This window comes from Chaetodon auriga, chromosome 15, assembly GCF_051107435.1.
Source record: "Chaetodon auriga isolate fChaAug3 chromosome 15, fChaAug3.hap1, whole genome shotgun sequence".
NCBI classification, from domain to species: domain Eukaryota; kingdom Metazoa; phylum Chordata; class Actinopteri; order Chaetodontiformes; family Chaetodontidae; genus Chaetodon; species Chaetodon auriga.
The window spans coordinates 4171103-4192513 of NC_135088.1; the positions used below are offsets into that span (position 1 = coordinate 4171103).

General features: G+C 47.3%; 1 protein-coding gene across 1 annotated transcript in view; it reads right to left on the bottom strand.

Annotated features, from left to right (window-relative positions):
* Window positions 1-1171: 1171 nt before the first annotated feature.
* The window catches only part of zbtb16a (zinc finger and BTB domain containing 16a), a 129666-nt gene continuing 109426 nt past the window's right edge, over window positions 1172-21411 (bottom strand). Inside the window, exons 5-7 of the mRNA XM_076749700.1 lie at window positions 13475-13645; window positions 5163-5333; window positions 1172-1526 (exon numbers count right to left, since the gene is read on the bottom strand). Coding sequence (XP_076605815.1) covers window positions 1297-1526; window positions 5163-5333; window positions 13475-13645 — 572 coding nt within the window. The 3' untranslated portion in view covers window positions 1172-1296. The remainder of the gene's footprint in view (window positions 1527-5162; window positions 5334-13474; window positions 13646-21411) is intronic.

Sequence of the window (21411 nt, forward strand, 5' to 3'; positions counted from 1 at the left end):
AGAGAGTTATGATTTCATGAGAAAAGATATAACTTGCAGACATCAAACAGAGACTGTTGTCGTAATGTTGTTTTACCTGTGCAATCAAGCCGCGATAAACTGCGATGCAGAGCTAAAAAAAACACATGATGAAAGAGTGATGCAGGTTAGCCTCTGGCTCTCCGGGGAGGACCGCGGGGGGCCAGCGGTGACTCGACTTTCTCCAGCCCTCATCTGACAGAGACGCAGAACCAGGAAGACTACTGAGAAAACTGGGGAGACTTCCAACAGAAAAGCAGCACTAGCATCGTCCCCCTCACAACCAAACCGGTGCTTGGTTTGCAGTATTTTAGTGCTCCAACTCATCCAGTTCAACTGTTTCGTCATGCGCCTGCCGGCTCCGCTGCTGATTCTCAGGGGCTATCTCGCTGCCGTGGCCGGGATCTGAAGGATCTTGTGCGTGGACAGGTTTTGCTGCCACATTTCTGGGAAAACTGGGAAGCTGTGTGTGTACTGCACGGGCAGAAATGATGGGAGGTTGCCAAGCAAACACATTTCCCATTAGAGATGGAAAGAATTTGGGTCAAACTCAGCTGGTTTGGGGAGGTGAAACTGAAATATGTCCGAGTCCTCCTCTGAGATAACTGCCATACCGTGAAGGTTTGTGAAGGCCTCTAAAAGCCAGCCTCAAGACTTGGAAAGCAAAACATGATATGATGAGCTGGGGGCCTAAACTGATTTTCATATTCACATATTCTACACGTGATCCGAGCAGAGCGAATGTAAACGAACCAAAGTGAAAAAAAAAACAAAAAACGTTCTCCTCAAACTCAAAGCGGAGTGAAGGATTCGCCTCCTGTTGGCCTGAATGCGTCGCTTCAGATAGCCCTTGAGAATCTGCTTTCGCACCACTGTGGCAGCAGCATCCAGAGAGTCACTTCCGTGCAGCTCGCTGGCTTTATGGCGCTGCATGAAATGACCTGAAACAATAACACAGTTGCAGATGTAGTGAATGACCCGGTGAATCCGAACAATGGCGGAGAATCTCTCTCTCCGTGTCCAAGTCTTCCTCTTCTTACCACTTTTGTCCCATCATCACCACCCTTTTACCCCGTCGCTCGTCGCCGCCTTTGCATGAAAAGAAAAAAGAGAAAACAAACCCTCTTGTTTTCGAGTCTCTCGCCGTTGACATTCCTCGATCGTCAACCCTCCTCCACGGCCTCACGCCTCCCATCCGCTCAATTACATTCCCCTCACCTCTCCGCCCCGTCCCCACCCTCGCACGTACCCTCCCTCTCTTCGCTCGCTCTCCTGGCCTCAGACGTAGCAGAGGTACAGGTAGGTCTTCTCTATGCGCCAGTCTGGGGGGATGTCTTCGGGCTTGTGGCCTTTCATGTGCTTCTGCATGGCTGACAGGCTGGGGCAGTACTCCAGGCAGATGGTGCATTGGTAGGGCGAGGCGCCGTTGTGGGTGCGCAGGTGCTTGATCATGGCCGAGTAGTCCCTGGATCGCTGGTGGCACAGCTTGCACTCGAATGGCTTCTCACCTGAGGATGGGAGGGAGGGGTTGGAGACAACAGCAGTGTTAGTCAGCAACATTATTACGTCCGTGCCCAAGCGCGATGTGCCTGTTAATCAGGAAATAAATGCATCTGATGTAGAAGTCACCTGAAAGGGAAGGAAAAGCAGCTCTGTCGAGTTATTTTAATGCAACGTGAAACTTCATCTCCTGTAGAGAGCATCAGTGTAGGTGCAGTGTGATGTAAATGTCTGTATGTCATGCCAGTATGGATCATTTATGGCCTTGGCGGCACTGCCACAGCTGGTTTATCTTTAGTGCTGTCTTGTTTTCATCTTTGTATTTTTGCACACACTGTGGGACTCTGAGAAAGGAGTTTCTGGTACATGAGGCCAAATCGACAATAGAATTGACTTTGATTTTTGTGGTTTTGGCCATCATTTCTTGTCACTTGTGATACTTCGCGGGGCCATTGCAGAAATGTGGGAACACTGCTACGACACAGTCCGAGGGGAGACGACACACGAGCGGTTGGATATTCAGAAACAAAGGTTTTCTCCATGTTGAGGTAAAACTGCAGGTGAGCGCACCCAAAAAGCCTTCGTTTCCTCTGTTAAATGACTAACTCTGAGGTTTGTTTTCTGTATTGCACTTCTTCTTTGCAGTTAACTCTCTGACAGTGTGAGTTATCCTTGAATGGCAGATTTTTGCCGATTGACAGTTTGATGTCGCAGCGTGTGAAACCTGCTGTTTGACAAGTGAAAATAGTGAAAGGGCTTCAGGAGAGAAGAATATCCCATCAGCGCTGCGTCAGAGAGCGCAGATTTCACCCTGTTGGCCCACAAGAAATTCTGGTGTTGTTATGATAATTGGCCTGTGCACACAGTAAGTGACAAGTCAAAACCCAGGAGTGAAATCCCAGCTGTCTTCTGAACAGCAGCGCGCAGCAGTAAAAGACCACACTGACTCTTTAAAGTCATTCCAACTGCCCCCAATAATTGGTAGGACTCAAAGGAGAAAGGATGAATGTACAGTGGTGGAGTTCGGCTCTGAGAGACGGTATCAACACAGCGCCATCGAACCACCGCGCTAACAAAATGATCTAATTATTCTTGTGGTTGAGGGGATAAAAATCCTTTTTGTTCAGTCTTTATCAATCCTCATTGCCGTCTTTATTAAAAAGGCCCCTCTGCATCGGGAGTTTGGAACCGTGCAAGGCTTTTTTCCACATGTGCACCAGAAGAAAATGAAAAATGCTATTTAATCGAACGTGCAACTATGGAACGTGGCAGCGGAGGCTTCTCAGACCACGCAGGGAGCGACGGGCTTCAGATCTCCTTTTGGAAAACTGCCACTCTGAAGTTGTGACATCTGAATGTCGACGGCGACTTTGAGATGCGGCTGAAAGCTTCAGAGAAAGTTTCCAGAGCTAGTATTGTGTGCGTATTTCCTGCCCTGTCTGACTTTGCTGTAGCGATGTCAGCAAGTTCCCAGATCTCACCAATTACTTCAGTGAGTAGACGGTTTTCATAAACGGCAGAAATGATGTTCAAAGCTGTGAAAATAAGAACTGAGTCGTGATAAACCGGAGCGAGGGAACGCTCAGGCAGACTTGAGATGAGAACAATCCGATGAGATTGAATAAAATCTAAATTAAGGGCTAAAATTCCAGGAATATGTGACGTTTAAGTGCCTGGTATTTCTTTTGTAACACACAGCTAATCAGCTAATCTATGGTGCATTACACAAAGTACAGCTCCTGCCATGGAGAACTCCTGAAGGTGTCATAAATCAAAGTGCAGCGCCGCTTTCTTGCTGTGGGGGCTGCTATATTCAAGAGGCACATTTCAATTCAGCAACAGCAGCCATCCTAAATGTGCTAATGATTTGAGTGATGGCAGGGAATAATCCACCAGCGCTCAAGCCGGCAGACGCAAATTAGACATGTAAATGCTGACCTTTACCAATGGCATTTGAAATGAGCTGTCGGAAGTGATCTGGCCCGGCGCTCGCTGTCACCTTTCAGCTGGAGCCTCGCACATGTGTGCTGGCAAAACGGGCCTCGTGCCTCCGCCGCTCGCCCGGCCCGTTCTCCCGGAGCCCTGGTTAACCTTGACCTCCGTGGGGGCTCGGTTACGGTGCCATTTAGCCAATAAGCATAAATCCACTGCCGCGGCTCGTCGCGTGTTTGCTTTGCAGCGGTGTGGACACCTGCATTCTGTTCATATCGATAACCACACTGTAAACAGGATCGCCCCAAATAACCAGCTAATAATGAATTGCAAATGGGGCCCGAGTATTGATCCGCCATTGGCATTTGGGATGTGTGGAGAGGAGGGGGCGGTGGGGGTTAGGTTGCCAATGTCGATGATTCATCAAGCAGCTCCCTTTTGTGCGAGGTGGCCTTTGACTGTGAGCTTGTCACTTGCTCTTGTTATCTGCTGTTGCTCTCCGGCTTAACGCAAAGCCCCCTCCCCCACACAAAAGGGGAAAGGGTGGACGGAGGGGAGCCAATTATTGGACAGGCTGCCTTGATAGTGTGGCTTAACAGCTGGCTTATTGAATGGGAGATGGGGGGGCGCTGCCGTGTGTGTGTGTGCGTTAGGGAAAAAGAGAGGGTGAGGAAGCATAAAGACTTGGCGGCGTGCCACGTTGGCGAGCACTCGAGGTATCCTCGCTCAGTCTGGTACGTGGCGTGCACTCGTTCTCCAGGGCAGCCAGCTTATCACTGTGTCAACATCTTTATGGGGCTCTAAATATACTGGGATCAATACAAAGTCTTCTGAGACATCCATCTACTGTATCACAGCAACAAAGATATTCATCTGTTCTGGCCTGTGCCTTGCAACTTGGATTTCCTGCAACAAAGTCCTTCAACAGGCTCCAAAAGCTGCATCATGTTTCTACACTGCAGTTTTATGAGGGCCAATCAGACATGAAGAAATGAAGAACGAGGTGACGTCGATAATATCCATAAGTGTCAAAAACAACATGCAGTTCCTTCATATGAAATGCTCTTTAAGCACAAAAGGAGCAGTTCAGCAGTTCAGTGTCTGTGTGCGAAGTACAGAGCTGGACTCAGGAAGTTGTTAGCTTAGCATAAAGACTGGAAGCAGGGGGGAACAGCTAGCATACGGCTAGCAGTCCCTCTGAAGCTCTTGGTGGATTCTTTCAACAGAAATGTATGTTGTTACGTGGCCGAACCACCACCCTGATTCCAAAAGATGAGACACTGTAAAATATGAAACTGCTAATCCTTTGAAAACAGCACAAAGACAATATGTTTAATGTTTGACCTCATCAGCTTCATCGATTTTTGTAAATATCTGCTTATTCTGAATCTGATGCAGTAAAAGTTGTGGAACACTCCAAAAACACCTGTTTGGAAGGTTCCACAGGTAAACGGGCTCATTTGTAAACGATTACATACTTATTTGGAATCAGAGTCGTACTTTTGCAGCAGTGAGGTTGCCAGGTTTAGCCTGATCTGGCAACCCGTGCTGTAGCTTGAGAGGCTGCACAAGAAGTTCTGGGCAGAAAGGTAAACTTTTGCAAAACTAAAGAAACAGTTCCAGCACACAACAGTTCCTTTGATTATCAGCATCAATAAAGCAGCGTTTTTCTCTTCAAACCGTCTCTGGCAGGTGGATTTTAATCGCAGTACCTGTGTGCACACGGTAGTGGGTTTCCAGCTGGTGCTTGAGGCTGAACTTCTTCCCACAGCCGTTACATTCATAGGGCTTCTCCCCGGTGTGGATGCGTTTGTGGCCCTTCAGCGTGCTCTCATCTCGAAAGCAGCTCCCGCAGAACTCACACTCATATGGGTGGTCCCCTGCTGAAATGTGGAGAACAAGAAGCAAAGTTCACTTCATCTGCAGGCAAGACCTGAAAAGTATGAGAGTTTTTGACTGGAGGGCAGAAATGTGAAGCTTTGCTTTCATTTACAGGCACAGATTCATCTGAATGTTGTTAAAAACTGAACTAAAGTCAAGTTATTGTGGCAAACAGGAATCTTTAACGCAGTACGCTGATGTGAACGTACGGCCGAACAGGAGCCACATCACTGGATGTGTACTGTGTGCCTACGTTCTAATGGATACCCACGCCATACGGCTTCAATTCCAGCAGACAAATGCAGCCCATCTTTTGTCTGCAAATCACCTGCGCTGCTGTTCAGCTTTGTGTAGAGCCTTTAATAATTGCAGCCTGTCATGGCAGTCCACCGGCCACGAGATGCATTATTGACCATGTGGTCTCAGTCTCTTAATGCTGGATCACCTGATGACTGATGCACGTGTGGAAACATACTGTTTAATTGGTCTTATTCTATTTTTGATGGAAAATGCTGAATTCCAGCTGATATCGTCTGCACTATTGAGGCATTTAAAACATTTTTCCCCACTTAAATGAGAGCAATATAAACGTGTGTCTCCATCTCTCTCCATCTGCCTCTCCATCCCTTCACCTCCGCTGTCAGTATGCTGTATGTTTCTATTCGTGGCTCCTTTGTCTAATCCTTTCACACTGGGTTAATGTATTCTCACTTTGTATTTACAGAGCACCACATTTCCACTCTGAGACATTAGACTCATTTCAGACACCAGGCTGGCAGCGGCTGTACAGTACATGTGCCTGCAGAAATGAAAATGACAACAGGCGTCACATTGTGCTCCTCAGGCAGCCGGAGCACGAGTCCCCACAGGGCAGCTGTAATGGATATTCAGATGTCAATGATCAGGGATATTATGATTTGCAGGAGGCTCTCACCAGCAGTCCAAAGACTAATTGTGTTCTGGTGTTTGATGAGGAGCTGCTCCTTGCATCATTTGCCCCCACCCTGGGTTACACTCTCCAGCCAAGTAATGTTGTGGATATTTATTAATGTATTTCACTCCACCGCTGCAGGTTTAAGTCACCATCAATGACCTATGCCTTTCATTATCTGCCTGTCCGAGCAGCAACGTGCCAGGGAATAAATTGCATTTCTCGTTATGTGGTGCTGCTGCTGCTGCTGGTGCTGCTGCTGCCTCGCCGCTAAGAGACAATTTCACTTCCAAGCTGCATATTTTATTTAAGATTTCATGTCTGCATGTACAGTATGCATATGTGTTTATTTGATTTATTTAGGGGGACAGAGAGACAGAGAGAGGAACGAGAGGTGGACACCCTTCAAATGCTGCTATACTTTGATGGAAAAAATGCTTTTCGATGCCTTGTGATGTTGGACGCCTTCCCATTAAAGGGAGGCTTTGATGGGGATGGAGGCGTGAGGGAGGAGGGATAAAACTGAGACAGGGATGGAGCAGGGGATGTGGGTGTATATGGCGGCGGCGGTGGGGGCTGGGTAAAAATCAATAAAAGTGACAGTCTTTATTTGTCTGCGTGAAGTTATCAGTGGCTCCCGCTGTAAGACATTGTGCTCTTTCTAGCGTTTCAACCACAGCAGAGATCACAATCCATCACGGAGCTCGGTGGGCTCGCGCGACGCTACAAGAATAATAATTGAGCTCAGATTCACCTGCCTTTAATTAGGGCCTCCGATCAGACCAGCGAGTGGGATGCTAATACTCAGAGGAGGCCTGTGGTGGGTTATTTACGCTTAATGTCCTGTTGCTCCGCTAGCGTCTGCTGTTAGCGAGGATCATCAAAAATCCGGAATTAGCGGGAGAGAGCCCGTCGTGTGTTTTTGTTTCAATATGAATACATTTATTTAATTAAAAGAATAAAGCAGTCTTTATGCGTGAGGACATTCGCTACAAAATATGGACATTTTGCTTCACTTTTGATCATTTTCACATCATTCCCCTTTGCACAGACTGGAGCTTTATACTGCTTCTGTACAATATTTATATATTTGACTTTACTGCTAACAATCAAAACATCAAAGTTGTTTGACCTGCTTGAACTCACTGATCTCAGCTGCTGCAGTTGCAGGTCTTTAAACTTTATCTTTATGATGAAATATTTATTTAGGATTAAAACATTTTGACATTATCGTCAAGTCTGAGCCCCCAAAACTAGCAGTGACACCTGATGCCACTTTCACTCTGCTGTTATCCATAAAAACTGGCTGCTGCAGTTGTTTGCTCAGTGTAACAACACCTCTGATTAGGCGCAACTAATAAACACATAATGTACCACTTTCCTGTTCCTGATTCAGGATCGATTCTGCACATCCACACAGTAAAACTGAGCGCACATGCAGGCACGTCTGGCATCAGCTGAGGCCTGAGAGAACAGATCGGTATGAAATGCAAAGCGGTGGCCGTCCAGCAGCATCCTGTTTGTTTGTGCTCAGGATGCATCTCATGCATATTATCTCCTGTAGCCACTCGGGGACGCCAAAGTGCAAAATTGAACTGCAGAGCCTTAAATAAATCAGACACAATTCTATAATCACATTGTGAGGATGTAAAGGGCCAGACAGGACTTCATTTTGTCAGGATATTCTCGTGGGGGCTGGCGAATAATGGGGACACGTCCTCTGTCCATCCCAAATCTGCCGCGATTACTTCCTCTCTCCCTCTGTCCTCATTTCAGCCCTCCCTCCCTCCCTTCCTTCCTTCCTTCCTTCCTTCCTTCCTTCCTTCCTTCCCTCCTGTCTTTTCTTTCTTCCCGGTGTGACCACATGGCAGGGAGGCCACAGATGAGGACCCAGCACAGTGAGGTGGAACCACAGCATGGTGAGTGGACCCTTGGGTGCCCCCGAGCATCACCACCTGCGTCTTCTGACCCCCCCCCCCCCCCCACCCCGCCACTGCCACCTCTACATTTACGCCCCCCCCTCTATCACCTCCTTTGACAACCCCAAGGCCTGCTGAGGGTGCCTGTGCCCGTGGGCACCCGGGGCGTGTTCATTATATACGGTAAGAGGCTGTAAATCACCGGGCTCCATCACTGCCAGGACCAGAACTGGCTCATTCTCTCTCTCTCTAAATTCAATTCAGTCCTCTCTCGCTCTCTCTCTCTCTCTCTCTCTCTCTCTCTCTCTCTCTGGCTGTAGCACTATCAAATACAGCTGCGAACACAAAACACTCCGCCATAGCAGACAGCAAATTGGCTCCGGGTTTAAAAAAAACACACACAGACACTTACACACAGACAGTGCACAACAACGGAATATTAATGAAGGCCTGGTCTGTAAAGAGAGAGTGTGTGTGTGTGTGTGTTTGTGTGTGTGTGGTGTTAGGGAAGGGGAATAGCACAGCTGCCATGCCTGCCACTGTTATAAGCCCACATTGTGTGTCTGTGCATGAGAGCTTGAAGCTATGCTGTAGAGCACATACATGCTTTAAAGACACATAGAGAGAATAAAGAGGCAGCACGCAGCTGAGTGTGTGCAATATCCTGGCACGTTATGAGAAGGTGATGAAACCGCAGGTACGCACAGGAAAAGGAGAAGAAAGACGCAGCGAGGGGGAGCAGGAGAGATGACATGATTAAGATGCTGAAATAAACACCATTAAATCAGCTTTTTCTTCCTCGTCCTAAATGGTGATCCAGTGTCAGAGCCCGCACTGGCGAGGCTGCTTTCAAAAGATAAGCCGGCAGACAGGTAAAATGAAGCACACGTAATGAATGTCCATAAAAGTGCTTTTTGCAGCTTTCTGCTGTCAGCTGATACAACAGAGCGGTGAGTCAACCAATCGGCAGGCTCTATCTGGAAAGCTCTCTCTGGCTGATGACCTGCCACAGCCTGTCCATTAACATTAGCTTGAATACTCCAAATTGAGATCTTGGTGCTATTTGGGAATTCTTGCTGAAACTGACTCCTGTTTCCTGGGAAAAATACCTGCAGGAACTTCTTGTGCGTGTGGGTTCATATGCTAAAGGCTGCTGCCTCATTACGCTGCGAAACCTCATTAATGACGCCATTAAACTGTTGTACCTAAACACTCTGACCTTGAAATGTCATTATTAACGTAATGTAACTGGAGCAATTTTTCAGCTCCGCCGGGTTTTTCCATTTATTCTTAATGCTACAGTGGCTGCCTAACGTCCAGCTGAGCGGCTCTTTTTCACCTTTTATTTTTTCTGTAAGGGAAAACTTTGCAGGTGGTTCAACAGGTGGCTGAATCATCGGACACGCGGGAGTCCGTTACCGCATCAGGATGCAGAGCGGCTGTCAACAGGTGGAGCACCGGATGCATGAGAGCAGATTAATGTCACAACTAAACATGCGAGAATAACACCGGCAGGGCCATTTTAAAATCATAGGAAAATGTTCAGAGCTCACAAAAGCTGCGATTGACTCACATCTTGTGCCTCCGAAATGAAATAAAAAAAGATCTGGAAAAGCGTTCGTGATGACTCATTCTGAATGTAGAGAAACGCAGAGGACAGATGAGTCACCCTCCTCTTGTGTCCAAATATTTGCTTTGCAATTAACAGACGATATTGGAGTGACAGGGATAAACCGTTCTATGACAGCGTGATATTTATCAGTATCAATACACATCATGATCAGATGAATGTTGTGGGAATGTGTGGATCATCGAGGGGTTGTTTGATCTGTTTCCACTGGTTGAATTGTTCTAGTTGTTCATGTGTCATCCACGATTTAGACGTCAGAAGCTCATAATCGACAGAAATATTGATTTGCTTATCTGAGCTTTACGTGCAGCAGCATGCGTGGACGTCTGCTGCCCTGGGTTTCGTCTCTCAGGTGTCATTCAGGCAGGTGGAGGCTCTTAGTGGACTTTTCTAGATTGAACAGAAATATTCTGCACGGCTACAAACCTTATTGAATTTTGCTTTGGAGTTAAAATTCCCCCAAAAAGCAAAAGCCTAACTGAACGTCGATCAGAGACGGTGAAGGAGAATGCTCTTTAATAAAGATGGAAATATAACCTCTGATTTTTGGGTGCTGTTATCATGGAAAAGCACCACATTGTTTTAGCCGAAGACTTCCTGATTTTATTGTCTTAAACCTACAGCATTCGTGCTTTGGATGCATAAATAAAATCAGTATTTCTGCGTCTGAACGGCCTTTGAGGAGCATGTAGACAATAAGACACGGTGTCTGATGGATCTGGACAGACCTCCACGCTGGATGGACGTGCTGGACGAGGACAGTGTGTCCCCGCAGACACAAACAGGAGGTAAACTTGCACGGCTGATCCTCTGGGTGGATGTGCTGTCTAGCTCGGTTTTTTTAAACACTATTTTTGCCTCGTTACCCGGCGAAGAGTGAATGAGATTATTAACATCAAAGTGTAAATGTAGAGGAACACCATGCCTCTACTTCTTCTTCTTTTTTTTTTTTGGAGGGTAAATTAGGACCTATTTCTGGCACCCATGTTGGCTGTGTGAGTTGCTGACTTTATAATCCCCTGACAAAAGGCTCCACATCATATTTAAACGACTGCTTTCACGGCTGGCTCATTGTGATTTAACACACGCCCACAGCGGGATGAGGTTCAAAGTGGCACGAGGCTGCAAAGTCTCATCTGGTGCTCCAGAGACGAGTCGAGGTGACATTTGCGTCGCCCGGGTGGGCAGGTGGATCAGACGCGATGCTTGTGTCCTCTCCAATGTCTGGTCGACGGAGCAGATGTGTGCACCGCTACTGTACAGGCGGCTCCGTCCACCCCCTACCCCAACCCCCCAGCCCCTACCGCCATCACACACTAATGGTGTCTTCGCCTGACTTGTAAATAGGGCCGACTGCTCTCATCTCACTGCCTTTCGTTTCAAATATTTATCCGTGAGCTGGTGAGCTAAATCGGCTCTGACAGTGAGACTGTTATTTAAGGTCGCAGACAGGCGGCTGAGAGAGAGAGAGGGGGAGAGAGAGAGGGGGGAAAAGCATCCATCCCTCGCCGGTGAAATGGGATTCATTTCCATGTGTTCATATTCTGTCATGGTTAGGTTTTTTTTTCTCTCCCTGAATAGCCGCATCCGTCAGGCTACCTCTGCTCCCTCGCAACAATGCATTAGCATCCTGGCCTCGCCTCAGTCGAGAGCCTGCACTGAGAGAATTACTAGTGGACTGAAGAAAAAACAACAACAACAAAACAGTCGCTGCAAATAAGCGTCTGACGGCTGCAGAATTCATTTTGCGTTGACCTGAATTAATGCTGTTTATTCAGCTGAGCTAAAGTCGCAATGTAAGTGTGCAGGGAGAACATCATTCATGCCCATTTCCTAAAATAAACACGTCTTTTTATTTCGTATTATACTGTAAGCCACATTCGTCCCTGACAGTCCTTGTTGTGGGCCACAGTGGACGGCTTTGGCACGTCTTTTCCTGCTGTGGCTCGACACAGCTGACTTCATGGTCAGGTACTCTATTACTCTCACGCACCGGGGTGGGAGGTGGTAACGTGCTGTGTGCTGTCAGCACAGTGAAAACAAAAGACAAAAACGATTCTTCTGAGGTTCAGGATGCATATTTATGAGGAAAAAATGAGGAATTTAGATGGAAATTCAAGCTTTTGTATTCAAAATACACATATCAGAGATCATTGGATATTTTCATGAAAAGGTTTTGAGTAGAAATGTGAAATGAGTGGAGGTGTTTTACAGGTAATGAACAGTGCTTTTAGATTGTTTTACTATCACTATATGACCTCCTACGGGGGGCCGTGAGTCGAACATGAGCTTCTGGGCCCCCGTTAAGAGCTTGGAGGACCTAGTTTATCCTCCATAGTTGTTTTCCTGCAGCTGACAGTTTGAAGTGCCTCTAACAGCAGAAAAACTGAAGCCCTTCATTATTTTTGTGTGAATTTATTCTGCTCTAACTGTACTGACATCACTGGAAATGAGGGCAAGGCCTCGATGATTCTTGGAGATTCAAATAAAGAATGAATTAAACACAAGTGAATTTAGGAATAAACGCCATGTAAACACAATATCAGCAGCAATAATTAAAGTCTTAAAACTAGATTTTGAGGCTGGGACCCTCTTTCACACAGGTCCTCGTTATCAGGTAATAAAGCAGGTCACCCCTCAAGGCCTTCATCATGTCAGGTGTTTTAGCAGAGTAATTCCCAACCAAAGCTGAAAGTCGTCGTAATAAAAGCGTCCTGCCGCACAGAAGCCAGGGCTTCGCTCTGGGGATCGGGGACCTCGGGGCAGATGGTAATCTAGACGTGCTTTTATGCAGAACACTCACAATATATCATTATAATATCAAGACTGTGGTTAATCACAGGCTGATGCTCATTATGTGGAGGGCGTATTAACATGTTTACAGCTCAAAAAGCATGTTTCAGTCCTGATTTTCTCCTGAAACGTTACCCTGGAGTGGCTCATCTACACCATAACGATTAATGCACACTCACACATTAACACCCAAACTCTTTCCAATCTGCTCGCTCTGTTAGCAGTTTGGTAGTCGGCTAATTCTTATTTGAGCTTGACCAACAGAGTTGAGTAATTTCCTGAGCAGAGACGCTGCTGCAGCTTCCCTCTGGTGCACCTGAGCCTCTGATGTCAAAGGGGCTGGACCATCAGCGAGCAGGTGTCAGCAGGTGTGGCGGGAGCTCGTCAGTGCGACTGTTATTCTAGTTAATTCGGCAAAATGTAGTCAAGATCTGAACAGAGCGTTTTATTTAATAACTACTAATTTGATTGGATTATCATGTCTTTGAGAGGGCGGGGCTCTGGATCGTGAAGAAGAACTGCTGCACCCTCAAGTCAACGGGGGCTCGGCGTGGTGGTTTGCACATCTGATTCTGATGTCTCCCACAGGCTTACATGTGCACATGTTTTGGGTTAAATGGGAGCAGACACCAGGGCTGACCCACAATGCACCAGGGTGATTACACATCCCATCTGGTCTGAAGGTCGAGGGATTCTCCAGAATGAGGTGGAGAGCGTGGGAGGATCAGAGCTACGCTGCTTAGTCTGCAACCATAACCCAGACGTGGAGAAGGTGCTGAAAACGAATAGATGGGTGACGCACCGTGGAGCGACCGGTGTGAACTTCAGGCCTGACCGGAGTGAAGATGGCGAGCGAGCGCTTCCACTGACCTGTGTGTGAGCGTAGGTGACGTTTGAGTGCAGTATGGCTGGGGAAAGTCCGGTTGCATTCGCTGCAAATGTAGCTGCGAACGCCGGCGTGGACCTCCATGTGCTGCTGCAAAGCCGTCTGGGTCTGGAAACGCTTCCCACAAAGCAGGCAAAAGATGGCCATGTCCGACCCTGCGGAGCAGAAAACAACAGGAGAGCTGGTGGTGAGAGCTGTGAAGGAGGATTTCATTCAACAACAGCCACTGATTTATTACAATTTCATGTGTCATGTCGCCATGTTTCCAGATCCCAGCTGTTAACATAGCGAGGACAATCATACAGGAAGGATGAAGATTTGTGAGGAAGAGTCTTAAGTTGAGGAGAAAGCTCCGTCACTGTGGAGCCTGTGGTGTCACCTCGCCCCTCAGCACTTCACTCCGCTCTGCTCAAACACATCACGCTAAGAGTCGCCTGCATAATGATTAAGACACAGGATATGCAGCAACTTAGGTGCGACGTCTCGACTCAGACATATTTTACTAACCGTGCCTTCATAGGCTTACATGAAGCGCACTGTATTTATAGGATTAAAGGTGCACACAACACTCATGTTTCAGGGCGGGTGAGTGGAACGATAAAGATCTCCTATGCAATACTTCAATCGAATCTCGACTCCAGCGAGCACTGTGCATTTTTCTCCAGCAGAGATAAAGAGCGCACAGTTGCAAGCGCACAAACACATAAAATCACAAACACAGGAACAGACACACACAGCTGCACGCTGCCTTGAACACACTCCCTTCACACTTTTTCAATTACCAGGCTGGGGAAAACTCTGGGGAAGGACTGAGTGTTTGGAGCTCAGTTTCTATTTCATCAGTCAATAACACATCTTTGGGGCAAAGCTGACACTAATTTAAAAATCTATGAAGAGCAGCCCGCCTCATGTTCATAACCACTGAAGGAGGAGGAGGGCCCACGACTGCCTCCATGCCAGATCAATCACTGTCTCGGCGGCTCTAAAGAACGGGGATGGAGGGAGGATGCACCGCTGGAGGATGATGATGGGAGGAAGGATGGAGGAGAGCAGCTGGATAGCAGGTAAAGAAAGGAGCCTCGGTTTGTGTCAGAGGAAGGTAACGTACAAACCAAGGGGGAAAAAAGCCTAATTCTGGTGTATGTCAGGAGAGAGATTCATATTGACAAACCTTCTCTTCCTGGTTTTAGGTCCGTCTCGACGTTTCACTTTCTGTTGTGAGGAGATAAACATGTCTGCAGGAGTGTCGAATTTTCATTAGATCCTTGTTGAACACCCATGACTGAAAGTCTGAGGTACTAATCTGAGGCCCTACAGGTGAGCCCAGTTCCCAAAAAGTCGGGACGCAGTGTAAACGTAAATAAACAGAATCAATCATTCGTATTTACCGACAACAGTTTCCTGAAGTGTCTCTGAGTCCACGTGTTCATCTCCTTCATCCAGTCATGTGTTCACAAAGTGGTGAACCTCGCTCCATCCTCTACGAAGGATGCCCCTTTCATACCCAATCATGATCCTCTCACCTGTTACCAGTGAGCCTGTTTACCTGAGGAATGTTCCAAACAGGTGTTTTTGGAGCGTTCCACATCTTTCCCAGTCTGTGAAACGTGTTGCTGCATCAGATTCACAATCAGCAGATATTCATCGCGCAGATTCAGCCGCCCTAGCCGACTTCATCATTTGCTCCACGAACACTGCAGCCTCTACAAACCGCTTGCATGTTTTAATCCGGTGGATTTCATATTTCTCTACAGTTTTAATTTCACCTGGAAGTGATTTGACTCAATTTTTAGACTTCTCGACCAAACTCATCTGTGTGGTTTTCTCCTCCTCATAAAGACCTTTATGTGAAAACGCTCAAAATATGAAGTGAAGGTTGGTCAAATTGTACTGATCTAACGCTAACTAGACCACGTATGTAACTTGTGCTAAGCTAGCTTTCTCCTGTGTTGTCTCCCTCGCTCTTCTCCTCCTCTCTGCTTTTATCAATGAAGAGGCTATTGACTGGGGTCGATTGCCTCTGGAATCCCTCTAGGACTCCAGGTACTTAAGAGGCTTTGATTGACAGGCATGCCTCCTATTCACTTCCATCCTCCCTCTACCTCAATGCCTCTCTCTTAGTTCACGGTCTTTGGTTTAGGCTTCGCCGCTTCAGCACAAACAGTTCTTGTTCACATTAAAGATGGAAAATAACGCCGTTGTTGTTGTTTGGAGAGGTAGAAAATGAAAATGGCCTCCGCAGTCTGAGGGCAGAATACGTGACAGAGGCAGCGAGAGGAGGGAAGGTGGGGGTTGAGACGGAGAACGAGAGGAAGAAAGAGCTTTTGGAATGTAAAAGGTTATCAGACCTCTGACCTCGGGTCTGGGCTCGTGGTTGAAATATGAAACCCAGGCACCGACACACACTTCAACACACACAGACAAACAGAAGTGGAGAATAAAAAGCAGAAGCACTGCATGAAAAAGTCTTTTACTTTGAAGTCGGGGGGGTGAGTCACAGTGAGCCGAATGTCGAACGATACGTCAGGAAGTATACGCCAACTTTATTACTGTGTTTTCTAAGCAGCTAACAGCGAGAGCAGCCAGACAGTGTGAGCAAACCAGCAGAAACTGACGGGCGTTAAACTTTCTGAATCATTTCTACCGTCCAAATCATGCAAAAACCATCCAGGATCCTCCCCCTCTGAAGACCCCCCCCACCCAGCCCATGCACCAGCCCGGCCTCATCTCTCCACCCTCTGACAACATCTGTGGGCGCCTCTGCAAACGAGGACGACACCTTCAGGTAATGAACCACGTTGCGCAGCGGGATCGTAGAAACATCAGAAAATAACCCAAATGAAGCAGAACATGTTTAAAACAAACACGCCTGCGAGCTCCAGACTCGTGGGAGAATGTGTGTTTTCCAGCAGCAGCAAACAGCGAAGACGGTGAGAGGTAGTAAATGCAAATCATCCATTCATAAAACCACGGATGCCACGTGAGCTCGTGATCGCTTCCCCTTTCTGTCTGCGAGCCGCAGTTTGTCGGAGAGTTTCTGATTAGCGTTAGACAAAATGAACTGGTACAAACTACAGTCAGTGCAGGGAGTAATGTGTGTGTGAGCGCGTTGCAGGAGAGTGAGTTCAGGTGTTGTTGGCCACTGATAGATGAAGAGAGCAGCGGACAGATAAAAAAAGGAAGGAAAGGTGGGAGAAAAGGAGTTGACCCAGGAGGTCCATTACAGTGTAAAATTGAGTCAGCCCAAAGTGACACCTGAACGGAGGAGCCGGAGGAGCCGCAGTGGTGGGGGGTTCTTAGTCTCAGTCCTGTTTGGCTGTTTTGGAATAATTTGCCTCCTCTAACCAGCCTCTCTCTCTTTCTCCCGCCATCTATTTATAAAGGCCCGGGCAGTTTGCGGCTGTGTGTGTGTGTGTGGCCGCGGCACTGCCGGCAGTAGCTTAATGGGCCTGGAGTGGCAGGGCTGCTGTTATTTAAGTGGGGGACGGACGGAGGCCGGTAATGGAGAGGAATACTCCCCAATAGGAGGTGACAGTGGCCGGATGGGCGCGGAGAGAAATGTCCTACGGGTGGAGGCTGGCCATCGGGGCAGCCACTTTTACTGATTGTGATGTGCAGCGGCAGCCAGCAGCTCCAAACTGAGTCTGAGAAATAGCTTAATTAATGGTCTCAAACTTTCTCCGTAGGTCATTTTACTTCCTTTACTGTGCGTCTTTGGAGAATCGTTAAGAGGATGCTGAGGCTTAAAGAGAAGCACTAAAGTTGCATTCAGTGATTTTGGTGGACTAACCCACCGCGCGGCGAGGTCCCTCGGAGGCCTGAAGGTGATGCCGCTCACAGATTCGACATGCTCCTTACGCTCAGAAACCTCAGCTGAACTTTGCAAAAGTTGTCGTACGTAACAGAAGCAACACTTCTCACTCCAAAAACGTCTGCAGACAAACACAGAACTTGTCTTAGAAGCTCAACGCGAAGCTGCAATGTTTGACTTTAACGACTCAAAGACAGGTTTCGGAACGAGCGTCGCGACCCTTAAAATCCTGCTCCAGATGCCGAACGCTTGTGTTTCTTAGTGGAGACAGTTAAATGCGTCCTGACTGTGGCCTGCAATGCAGCGTGCTGAACAGAGGACCTGCCAGAGTTAATGAGGCAGAGAGCAGCGGGACCTCAGCACAAGGTGTTCAATCACAGGCCATTACCACAGCCCTCAACCTCTGCTGCTGCTTGCTCTTGTCAATAGCAATCTATAATAAACTATAGTTTCTCCATAGAGAGGGCAGAATAGTGACTAAACGTAGCTTCTGAATCCTAAAACACCTGCATTAATTGTAAGTTTCTCAGCGCCGAATAACAGAAAAACGACCCCAAAGTCACCTCAACGTGGTCTATGATGGCTTCATGACTTACTGCTGAGAAACCAAAGAGTTCCATCGTCCAGAAATGTGATTCGCCTCGAGTAGTTTACCGTAGTTTGACAAAAGGAAAAACAAACACTTGCAGTTTGAAGCTCTGGAAAAAGAAAGTAGGGAGCGATTTGAGAGTTGATCTTGTGTTTAGGTGACCTCTCTAAGAGCAGGATGGTCTCTGTAACAGATGGTTCGTATTTATTCTCCCAGCTTGAGAGTTTTCAGTTAATTTTAGAAACTGTACTTCGCGCATCAGATATGCGGCGTTTCCCTTTTTGCTGAGTGAAAGCAGAGAATCCCACCATTCTCACCTACATTTGCAGCTCTGTTAGGAAAAAGCGATTCCCTCATTTGCATTTTGACGATGGCGGCGGGGAGCACTGTGCAACACGTAGCTCCGAAATATCCATCTTGTCCCAATTAGGTCAGTTTAAGGAAGAAGATGAATTGCCACCACGGCTGATGTGTAAAGTTTGCATCATTAATCTGCACACGTGCACAAACGTTGGCGGTGCTTTTTAAAACAGATCAATTTGGCCCCTTCCCGCCTCGGACTTCTCTCGCTTTACACCAGCAAGCTCAGGCTTCAACGATCAGTCACAACAACACTCTTCCAGGCAGGAGCTCTGCTGGCTGCCACCATCTGACTGCCAGTCAGCACAAACAGCAGTCACAACAGTCGTGCCTGAGTCGGCGGGGAAACGTGTGAGAAAGGAAAGCAGAGGTGACGTTCCCGCTGCTCTTTAGCTTCGTCTAGACTGAGAGTGTTTGTTGTTACTCTCATCTGCAATCAGGCTTCATCTCACATCAGGTCTCAGTCACTCTGAAAAGGTCGCCGAGCACCTTTTTACCTGCGCCTCTGTGGGGCGTCGCCGGAGGAATGCGTCTAGTCACGAACACACAAATAAATGCCTTCTGTAATTTACTCCTGTATGGATCGGAAAAGGTCCCGACTGAAATGTTACGGAGCGTCCTTATCACTCACGACTTCACTCTGCAGTCATCATTTGTGGCATATCGCTGGCTAGCAGGACCGCCACCGTCTGCAGGCACACGCCCCCATGACTGAAAACAGTCCCTGTCCTTCACAAGCTGCCGAGGGCAAATCAAAGAGGATCATCACGATTCAAGAGGTGAGGAACGTTTAACGGCGAGATCAGAGAACAAGAAATCTTCCCAGGCGATCGCTTTGTCAGAGTCCGAGGTCTTGATCCTGTTGTGACATGAAAAACAGACATGCAACATTCGCTTCACAACGTATACGACTTCTCAACAACCGTGGAACCACAGAGCACGAGGCGGATGACAGACGAGGAGAGACAAGGCCCAAGAAATCGCCTCGTGTCCTGTGAGGTGTCCAGGATGTGGGATGGTCCTCCACTACGAAACGCTACACGAGATAAAACAACACATGCTGCTGTGTGTCGGCCCGGCTGATTCATCTTACGCGGTGCAGTCAGACCCTGACTTTAGAAGGCTTCGATGGAAAAACACCAGAACAAAGTTTCAGACAAAGCTAACGGATTCATTTTGAATGACGTCCTTCCAGGATTCTGCTAAAAATACCTGCTGCTATCAGAGGCTAATAGACAATGAAATGCCAAAGTTCTACTCGCTTTAAGACTAATTTCTGCTAATTTCTTGCTTTGCACAACTCTGGTAATTACCTCATTATAACTCTTAGCCTCGCTGCGTTGTTAGCCATCGAAACATACTGTTGGACATATGTTCCGACGGTCGCCTCAGCAGATGAACTGGAAAAGCAATTTGTTTTTAACAGTGCAAAGAAAAATGGGCAACTTTTTAACAATGTTCAGTTTGAGAACAATTTTAGAGCTTTCATTTAATTCTGCCGTGCATGTTTGGACTGACTGTGCAGGAAAGCTACCACATGGTGCTAACAGAAGCATGAGGACTGCCAGCAGAGACACAGAAATGAGGAAACAAGCATGCTGTTAAAGTGGTTTACATAACATGCATTGCATCCAAATTACATCACTCCACACAACCTGGGCAATCGTCTCCTGTGTGTCACATTCAAACTGTAGCTAATGGTTGAATTTAGGCGAGTAAACAATCTGGGTTTAAGTTCGGCAAGAAGTTTTGAGACATTTCCTCCTCTTTGAAGCACGGAGCTTCTTTCCACATTTTCAGAGATGGCGCTTGATTCGTGACCTTTAAGCCGAGCAGGAGAGGACGCAGAGCTTCAGAATGGGCTCTATCAGCTGTGGGCTACGTTCGCCGTGCACAGCCTTTCGCTCGTGTTATCCAGCTGTGCACAGCTCTCACTAACATCCTCTTTTCTCAGCTTCAAAACACGGCAGCGTGGCCTCGACCACGCCACTCTATGCATGTTTATGTGCAACGTACGAGAAGGAAAATAAGATAGAATACTAGTTTATGCTCCTGCTAATTCATCTAAAGCGCCTCCACAGAACCATTTATTGATCAAGCCGGAGGAGGGAGAAATGACTGAGGCCTCGGGAACAGATAAAGACTTCAGACAGAAGCAACAATGCACTCAGTGCTTATGTTTAGTCACGCATTGGTCTAATACTATTCAACCTAAGTATTTCTAATTAAAAACAACCAGTCGCTGTTGGTGCTGGTGGAAATGGTTGCCCCTCAGTGAAACAAACAATGGAAATGCCACAAAAAAACACACAAAATCCAAACATTTATTTGAGTTGTTGGAAGGTTTTGGGAGATTTTTGAGGTTGTCAGTGGACGTCAGCCTGCACCTGCATGGGGATCAGGAACCATGAAAGGGGTTTGAAAAATGAAAGTTTCAGTCAATAAAATAATTTAACGCAAGCACCAATAATAACAGGCAGGAGCAGGCAGGCTGGACATTTCAGCAGTAAATAACATGGAAGTGGGACACGCTGTGATATATTTGTGTAAGTGCATTAAACGCGTCACAGAAAAATCCCCAAACAAACGTGCATTAGCACCCCGATCATGATCAATCCAACAGCGACTTCAGAGCTTCACTGAACGCGGATCCGCTCAGAGAACCAGCGGCTCTTCACATTATTCATGCAGGGAAAAAAAGGAGGAATCAAAGAAAAGGCAATCTCTGCTCGAAGAAAATGCGACGCACGCCGTCGCCACAGTCTGCCCTGCTGTGTTTTGTTTTGTTTCGTCCCTGCCTCCCACTTCCATCGGGCAGTGATAATTCACGTCGGGCCCGCAGCAGCGCTGACATTGTGAGATGAACTGCTCCCTGCTAGATTAATGCCACCAGATGCCAGGCGAGATGCCATATTAATTACCCAGAGATAATGTCAGCACAACCATATGGCAGCTCAACTGGCCATTTAGTTGACAGGGAGAGGTCTTTATAGCAGTGCAAATTTCCTCATCTGCACAGCATCACAGCCTCGCCATGTTCCCCCCCTACTGTAGCAACTGGAGCACTGCTATTTGCACGTTAGTACTTAAATTATTGGAGTGTTAACTCAGGATCTGTAGGCTGCTCTGAGAGACGGTCAGACAGGAAGACGTGATGTTTT